This window comes from Diospyros lotus, chromosome 5 (assembly GCF_014633365.1).
Source record: "Diospyros lotus cultivar Yz01 chromosome 5, ASM1463336v1, whole genome shotgun sequence".
Classification (NCBI taxonomy): Eukaryota; Viridiplantae; Streptophyta; class Magnoliopsida; order Ericales; family Ebenaceae; genus Diospyros; species Diospyros lotus.
In genome coordinates this window covers 22,770,313-22,779,712 of record NC_068342.1, presented here as the reverse complement: position 1 = coordinate 22,779,712, position 9,400 = coordinate 22,770,313, and the positions used below count along the sequence as shown (strand labels likewise).

The following is a 9,400-nucleotide window of genomic DNA, read 5'->3' as shown; positions in this document are numbered from 1 at the left end:
AGTGCAATTTTGATAAAATTCACAACAGTTGGCAGCTGCCAGCTGCTTGGACCAGAAGGGGGGAAACGTGTCGAAAGACGAAACGAAAGCATCCCCATTGACAGTCGACGCATAATAGTGAGAGGAGTAGGGCGGTGCCCCGGGGGGGTGGGGTGTTGGGAATTAATTAAAAGGAGTTAATATTATTATTATTATAATAATTAAGTAATTGAATGTTTGTTTGTGGCCGGGTTCGTTGAGGTTGAAGAGTAGGAGCTGAATGAGAGGAAGAGAGATGGAGGGAGGGAGAGGGCTTTAATGGGGAATGGAGTTAATTAGAATTGGCATATATGATGATGATGATGATGATATGGGCATAGGGATTCTGAATCCGCCCCGCCCACATAGAGAGAGAGAGAGAGAGAGATGATAGATGTATGATTTTCCCATTTCTTTTTTATGCGTTTCTTCTCTCTATATTTCTTTCTTTCTTTCAACCATCAGAGCCTCTTCTGTCACTCTCTCCCCTTCGTTTGTTTCTTCCCACTCTCTCTCTCCCTCTCTCCGTGTGCGTGTCTATTTCTGTACATCTCTCTCTCTCTCTCTCTCTCCCCCTCTGTCTCTCTCTGACTGTTGAATCTTCCATTCTATTTCTTTATCGTTTTCTCGCCGTAGATCCTTTCCTTCCATTCCATCCCTTTCTTTCTTCTCTTCACACTGGAGATCCGTACGGAGTGTGATTTCGACCAACTGATGCTTTGGCTGTGAGGGCTTAACTTCGAACCCCCCGCGATCGGAGTGTGCGAGCGCCTTAGCTTCCTTCCATGGGGCAGTGCTACGGTAAGACCATTCCCACTCCCGATAACGAAGCCCCCGCCGCTACTCCCGTTGTCGGCGGCCCCGATCGACCCCGGCCCACGCCCGCCAGGTCCTCCGCCAACAACGGCGCCGTGAACGTACACTCTGTCAAGAACACTCCTGCTCGATCGTCCGCCGCCAGTCCCTGGCCGAGTCCGTATCCGCACGGTGCAGCGAGTCCGCTTCCTCCCGGAGTGTCACCGTCACCGGCGAGGTCGACGCCGCTCAAGTTCTTCAAGCGGCCGTTCCCGCCCCCGTCCCCGGCGAAGCACATCAAGGCCTCGCTCGCCAGGCGGTTCGGACATCATGCCAAGCCCAGGGAGGGCCCGATCCCTGAGGACGGTGCGGCGGAGTCTGATCAATCACTGGATAAGAATTTCGGTTACGGTAAGAATTTCGGTGGCAAGTATGAATTGGGAAGGGAGGTGGGGCGAGGGCATTTTGGTCATACATGCCAAGCGAAGGGCCGAAAGGGTGACCTCAGAGACCAACCTCTTGCCGTTAAGATCATCTCTAAAGCAAAGGTTCGATCTCCTTTGGCATCAAATTTTATTTTTGATTTAATTTTTTACATTATATCCCGATCTAATTTCTTGAAGTTCTTCCCAGTTCTCTGTTTGGTTCGATTTGACTGCATCAGTACTTTGACTATGTTGACTGTTAAGCTTGCTGTTGGTCAAAATTTTAAATGCCAGTAAAATAAAGTTGCATTGCTCATTTTCTTGCTCAATTTGCTAGTTTGTCTTTGATTTTATTTTGTTTGAAGAATTTAGTTGTCTTGAGTCTCTTCTTGGGAAGTGCATGCTGTTGACTCGTTCCATATTAGGTGTAGGAAAAGGGGGCCAAAAAAGCAAGAAAAAGTAAAATTTGATCAAGCATTGGCTTGATAATGTGGCTGGAGTCATGCACTTATGACTCAGAGGCAATCTCTAGGACTGTCTCTGATAGCCTTGTAAATTTGAATTCATCAAACTACAAAATCGATTTCCATGCAATTCTACTTGTGTAACTACTTCTTTCATTGGCTAATGATTACATTTCTAAAACTTGACTTTTTCTTAATCAAATATTTGCATGCTACCAGTGATATAATATTTAGAGAGGTGAGAAGCAACCAGATTATTGATCTAGCATATCTACAGGGGAAAAAAAAAGAAAGAAATTGGAGAAAAAAAAATCAATCTATCTAAGAAGAAATTTTTATCAATCTGAACTGTACAATTATTTTATAACTTATGATTAATTGAGGACTCATTGTCACAACAAAAAAGGAAATATTTACATATATAGATGTAAACAATGCATAAGTAGCATGTTTATGGCATTACCTTCTTTTTTGGTTTATTTGCAAAAATTCCTCGTCTGCGCTTTATGCACTTGTGCAGGGAAAAAAAAAAAAAAAAAGGTTAAGCCACGTGCATCCATTGTTGGGTTATGCTTATGGAAGGCAGAAAATAGCACTGACTCAAAGTGCTTGCTTCTGGTTAAAGAATTGTCTTTTAGCTCCCTTGGTTTCTCAAAAGAGGGTATAACAACTAACTGTATGTCTGAATAAGAATTTCCTATTTGTTAGAGAACATGCATGCTAACAAATGTTGATAGAAAATATCAGCTATTTTTAATGAAGAGGCTCATAAATTTAGATTGCACTGCAATTATGACATTGTCATCTGCTTGAATCAAAGTGGTTAAAGCGATAAGTACGGTCATGTCTGTGAGTTATTTGGCATTTTCTGTTCATGTTTGGCTTGATAAAACTTCCTTAGCTTGTCTTATAGGTATTTAAAGTCCGTAATCGGCATTAAAACCTGTCCTTAGAGTATGTTCCTTAGATATTCATGGTCTCTAAATGCCAATACGACAATGCATGGGGGGCTGATTATTGGAAGTGGTTATCGGCAGATAGAGTAAAATGGACACAGAAAATTCATAACATACTTACCATATGCATTGTGCTTGTAGTTGGTAAAGGTTGAGAGGCACATGCCATTGATAGTTGAAGCTAAGTTATATCTAATTGGCAATATTTAAAGCCATAACATTGGTTATCTATTTATTTTTTTATGAGTAATTATCAATCAAACAATGTCTTTATAAAGGGGCAAACACTTTTTGAAACCCAAAAAAAAAAAAAAACATATCCGCATAGGAAGCTCAGATGCCTCATATAAGTTTCGATATCTGTGTCTGATGTAAATGTAATGTGTACTTGTTATATACCCTGGAATGCATATTGGACACTAAAATTAATTATTCTTATTATTAGTATTTTAAAAAGAATTTATACCTCGTTATGGACATAAATGTCCATGGTTTGGACTTGTGAATGACATGTGTGTAGTTGGATGTTCCTGAGGATGTGATGGGATATCTAATAGAGTTTTTAGAATGTTGTTGAGGTTAAAATTTTGGATGTGGAATAAAGAACACAAAGTTTAATTGGTACTTCAAAAAAAATTATTTTCTTTTGTACGTTGTTCATATCATTGTCATTATGGCTTTAATATTTATATTTATGTTGAATTGGTGAATTTTTTCAATAGTTTATATGATAATAGTATTATAGGTTGAAATTGTATTTTTACATTAGACTAATTGTTCTTCTTATACATTTTTAATTCTTTTTAGTTATTCTGTTTACAAACAACACAAGCAAAATATATACATTTATTTATTTACATATTTGATTTATTTATTTTGTTGTACCTTTGATGTATCCATATATATATATATTTTTGTCTGGATTGTTGTATTATATTTGTTTCTGTGTTCCTTCTTGTATCTGTATTTGTAATGTTGCCTGAGGCCAAGCCTTGGTAGCAATGGCAAGCACTTTTATGGATGTCCCACAACATATTAGTCATTGACATTTGATGGATGTCTCCAAATGCATGTTGAAAACTCATTCAGATGCATCATATTATTACTTTTCATTCTTACTTTGATTTGATTTATTTATTTTTTATTACAAGATACTTTAGGAAAACCTAGACAATACCTGTATCAAACGAGGGGTTTTTATGTGTCTATGACTTGAAACAAATTATATGTTTAACAAGCAAGTCAAATTGTTTGTGAAATAACAACAATGCAGATTTATATTTATTAGTCCTCCCTACATTAACCTTTTTGTGAATAGAGTTCTCTAAATTACATATGAACCTTTTGAACACACTTATTTCTTATTTGTAAAATGTGAGTTGCTTATGCAAATAATTTATTATTTTGTTGTGTTCATGTCTTATACGCTTGTACATTATAAGTCTGTACTTGTGCTAGTTAGCTTTGAATTGTTGAAAGTAATACTAGACTGGACACACAGAAGCTATTTTGCTATCAAGGTGAACATAAATTTTTGCTGAAGCATAGAAGAATGGTCTCAGTATGTGTTTCTGTACAACATCATTTTGTCATTTTTTGGAAGATGGGGGGTTGATTTTTGGAGGAAAGAATCATGATGTGCAGGGCAGTGCCATCGGCCATAAGGTCCTGATGTGTGTGCCTTCTCTGTTATAGTAACAATAGGCTTGCTTTCAAGAGTACTTCCATTATCTGCTATCAGTTTGAAGGATTGGAATATTTGGGAGAAGTTCAAAGTATATTTGTTTGATGGGCAATTGGCGTGTGCTTAAGTGGATCTTGTAACACAAACTTGTTTGTTATGCATTTGACTAAGGTTTGAGTAGAACTCCTCCATGAAGTATGCATAGAGTGGCTTTGGGCCGTGAATTCACAAAATGAGAGTGATATTTCAGAAATTGTGAAAATTCTTGACTAAGAGATATTTGGCAGATAATTTTAACTATGCGTTTTAGTTAAAAGGATGGAGGATGTGTGGGCATTGGCCTTTCTGCAGAGCTTTGCTAGATGACTTTGCTATTGGTAGGGATAGAGAGGCTACTGTGAGAGGTTATTACTCTATGAACCTAGGATAGTTTTGTTTGGTCAACTCGATTTAGCCACAATTTTTTGGACCTAGAGCTTGACTTCTTATTACTTTCTTTTGGGTTTCCCTTTTTAGATAGTGGGATGATAGTTGGGTATAATAGGCATCAATGAGAGGGGCATTTGTAGTCCATTCCTTCTATGAGGTGCTAAGTGGAGTGGGGGTGTTAACCTGTCCATGGAATGCTATTTAGAAGGTGAGAGTGTATCCTAGAGCGAGTTTCTTTTTGTGGTGGTGACACCTAACTCCATTCTCACATGAGGAAAAGAAGGCACATTGTCTCTGACTGGTGCTTCTTGTCCAAGGGAGGGAGTTAGAGGATCATATCCTTCTTCACGACTTAGTAGTTTGGCATTTGTGAAACCTGTTTCTTTCTGTCCTCTTTCTTTCTTTCTTTCTTTCTTTCTTTATTTGGTGTTTTGAGGTGATGTTAAGATATCTTGCATTAATTATCCAAAACGATGTAGAGAGTAATGAGGAGTTTACCCATAAAATTAAGGCAAGATCATTAAAATGGAAAGTGATTTGGTGTCTTATGTGATACTAACATTCTTTTACGTTTAAAAGGAAAATTTTATAGGATGAGTTATTTAGATATTAGGATTATTAAATTTCATGTGATATTTAGGATTTTAGGTTTTGAGTTTTATGACTTTTGTTAGGATCATTATAACAAGGGTAATTATGAGAGGATATTTAGTTATCTATCTTATTTTATATAGATTTTTAGATTTTTTTGGTTTATTTTGTTAAGATTATTGTAGTTGGGGTAATTATATTTTAGTTAGTATTTCATTCTATAAATAGGTTTATGATGCAATCAAAGATTAGGGTTTTAATTGACATTGAATTTAATTCTCTCCTCGGATCTCACTCATATTTAATCTCTCTCTACTTTTTGGATATTCCACATCAATGGGTATAAGATTAGTTTCATTGTATGACACAAAATATTGGGCAGTAAAACACCAACTTGTACAAAATATGAGCGTAATCGAGACGGAAATGTTATGATGGATATGCGTCTATACATAAAGGATAGAACTAGAAATGAGATGATCATTATTATTTTTTTGCCAGTTTATATAAACTTTGAAATTAGGTTATTTGTAATAAGGTCGGAGTGACTTGTATTGAAGATAAGACGAGATATTGATTAAGATGGGTTAGTTATGCGAGAAAAAGATCGATAAAGCCTCATGTGAGCAGAATAGATGGAATGGAATAAGTGTTTAGTACAAGAGGAAGAGGAAGATATGGCCATATCTTTGGCAAGAAACACTTAGGTATAATATGACTTATTTGTCTTACAAAAGATATGGCCATATATGGAGATAATTGGTGGGATAGAATTCATGCAGCAAATTTCACCTAGTGAGATTAAGGCTTGATTTGTCGTTGCATGTTTCTTAGGTGATTTGCTACATTATTGGGCAAGGAATTGCTTGAGGAGTAATTTGTCTATTGTGGAACCTTACCCTCTTTGGCTGATGTGGTACATTTGGTGCATACAAAAAAGGAGAGCGTTTGAAGGTGTTGTAAATTCCTTGCATTTATTTTGAAGGGGACAAGGATTGTTCCCTCCCTCCTCCCCCTCCCCTTTTGTGTTTGATATACAGAATACCCTTTTTCGGGCCTGCTCGGTATTGTTGTGCTGTTGCTGTTGTGGTGTGTTGTGCTTTTTTGTGCTATGCTATGAAAGCAGCATTAATGAAAGTACTGTTTGGTAATTTAGTGCAATCCTATGCTTCTTCTTAGTTGGTAAAAAAGAAGTCATAAGTGGGGGTCCCACTATAAGCTGTTTTGCCTTTTATATAAAGCTCCAGGTCCCTTGTCTTTTAGAAGAAGCATCCTTGGTTTAAAATCAAAGTTGTATGAAACACTTTTTCTAAAACTTTTTAAACAAACAATTGTGCTTTGAAAGCATAGCAAAACTGAACAGGCTCTTTGTTTTTTCTTCTTTCTCTTCCTTTTTTTTACGTGACCTCTATTGTAGATAGATATGGTTTTGAGGTTTTTTTATCCGCCTTTATTATACGGGTTTGCCACCTTTTGGCATCTTTGTTTATGCAATTGCTTCACTTATCCAAAAAAGAGAGAATAAAAAAGGATGGAGATGGGGTGCTGCATCTATCTGCAATTCTGATTTGCCGTCAGAACACAATAAATCATACACATGCATATAGCAATAAGTTGGTTATAATCAAGCTTTTAATACATTTTTTTTCCTTTCAAATATTACGTGCTTTCAAATTCTTTAGGTTGCTTACCAGATGACTGGAACATTTTCTTTTCCACATGAATTAAAGCAATAAATAAATTATAGTTTCATCTTGATTCTGTACCTCCATTTATGTTGTTTGGTTGAAATGACAATTTCAAGATGGATGATATTAAGTTATTAACACTAGAATACATGGAAGGTGGAACAGATTATATTGGCTGAAACCAGAATAAGTATTAGTTCAGGATGAGATGAGATAATTTATCCATGAATGAGTGGACAAAATGACTGCACTAGTACACATTCATGATTTTAGTCCTTTTAAGGCCCTGTGAGTACAGGGGAAATTCAATTGGATTTAGCTTGATGCTGTTATAACATCCTCACCAGTGCTTTTAGGATGTGCATCAACATCTGACAAAACAATTTAGGTTACTGTTAGTTTGATCATACTTCTTCATATCCATACTTGTTGTTCTTCAATCTTTGCCAATTGGCACCTCTCACAGTGTAGTGTCAGACCACATCTTTGCCATAAAAAGGCAGCATTTTTGCAGTGTCAGACCACATCAAGCAAGCAGTAGAGATAGATTGTAGTACTCTTGTGGAATGCTAGTGGTGGTATTGAATTCTTAGGTACCATGGTGGTTTTGTGATATGTGTGTCATGTAACATGCCATATATGCTCTATGTTAGCTTTTTATCACCAGATCAAACATCGTCTGGCCATTCTCTGTGGTTGAATGTCTTGAAAATATTGTTATGAGAGCTATCTTAAGTGGTTTTTTTACCAATGAGCACGAGGAGGAAAGCCTTTTGTCTTTTTCTGAATTTGATATCATTTCAATCCTTACAATTATATGGCCAAGATCCTATATTTTTCAGATGAGGCACTACTAGGGTGTCAGATAACCTGCCTTGGTCATACCTTTCTGTAATCTTGTGAACAATTATGCAATTTAACTTCATTCTCTCTTTCCTAGAGGTGAATTGGTTTGAAACAAAGAGAACGAAAGAGTTACCTTATCATATTTTTTCCTTTAGTTTTGTGTACAAATACAACAACAATCACAAGCCTTAGTTCCACTGGGTGGATTTTGTTTTGTGTACAAATGATGAATGGACTTGTTTTCTATAAAATAACAGCATTAATAGAAAATCTTGAACTCTCTAATTCCTGTATGTTTATTTTCTTTGCTTTCAATTTGTGAATTCCATTATTTGTGGCACTTCCTTTACCTTGTTATGTTTCAATAGAACATCATATGTATCAAAACAAGGTTTATTTTGCAGATGACAACAGCCATCTCAATTGAAGATGTCCGTAGAGAAGTGAAAATATTGAAAGCTCTATCAGGGCATAAGCATCTGATCAGATTCTATGATGCATGTGAGGATGCGAACAATGTGTACATAGTTATGGAGTATGTCATCTCTTGCCTCCATTCATTGTCTTATGGATTTATTCATTGAGATTAGTTGTTTTCTGTTGTTCACGATTGTAATATATAGGTATTCACAAATTATTAATTCTTTTCTTTTGGTTTATACTAGAATCATAAAACACGTATTAAATGAAATAAAGCAGATGATGAGACCTCATTTCTCTCAGGATATTTCTCTTCTTTTCCTCTTGAATATGTTCCTATTGATTGTATTATTGTTTGATATCTACTTTGCCGTTCCTGATAATGTTGAAATTATTTGCTGACCTCAATATTGTTTAGTGATCAAAAGTTCTGAAACCTGCCTTTAGTAGCTCACCCACCCACACACGTATATATATTTCGAGTTAAGCTTCATTTAGGGTTCTCATGCAAATTTTATTTGGTTATCAGATTGTGTGAAGGTGGAGAACTACTCGACAAAATATTGTCAAGGTAACAGGGAAGAGTTGATAATAATGTAATTCTTGGTACCTATGAATTGAAATCTTGTACTTTTCCATGGCTACAGAGGTGGTAGATACACAGAAGATGATGCAAAACTTATTGTTGTGCAAATTTTAAGCGTGGTTGCCTTTTGTCATCTCCAAGGCGTGGTTCATCGTGACTTGAAGCCTGAGGTTATTGCTTCTTGAACTTGACATCTTTATATTTTTCATTATCAGGATATTTTCCAAATAAGAACCATAATCTGTTGCTTTCACTAATCCTTGAACTAGTATATGTTACATTGCAAATTCTTTCCCGTCCGTTTTCTGCATTATTAATGTTTCGTCCGTTTTCTGCATTATTAATGTTTCTTTAATTGCCTGCATTACAGAATTTTCTATTCACTTCTAGAAATGAAGATGCTGACATGAAGCTCATCGATTTTGGTCTTTCTGACTTCATCAGAACTGGTAAAAGCTGCAGATCATTCTAAGTTTTTTTTTTTTGTTATATTAGTTA

General features: G+C 36.2%; 1 protein-coding gene across 1 annotated transcript in view; it reads left to right on the top strand.

Moving 5' to 3' along the window:
• Nucleotides 1-237: 237 nt before the first annotated feature.
• The window catches only part of LOC127801650 (CDPK-related kinase 3-like), a 42,751-nt gene continuing 33,588 nt past the window's right edge, over nucleotides 238-9,400 (top strand). The window contains exons 1-5 of the mRNA XM_052336953.1: nucleotides 238-1,361; nucleotides 8,301-8,431; nucleotides 8,846-8,887; nucleotides 8,964-9,072; nucleotides 9,273-9,351. Coding sequence (XP_052192913.1) covers nucleotides 804-1,361; nucleotides 8,301-8,431; nucleotides 8,846-8,887; nucleotides 8,964-9,072; nucleotides 9,273-9,351 — 919 coding nt within the window. The 5' untranslated portion in view covers nucleotides 238-803. The remainder of the gene's footprint in view (nucleotides 1,362-8,300; nucleotides 8,432-8,845; nucleotides 8,888-8,963; nucleotides 9,073-9,272; nucleotides 9,352-9,400) is intronic.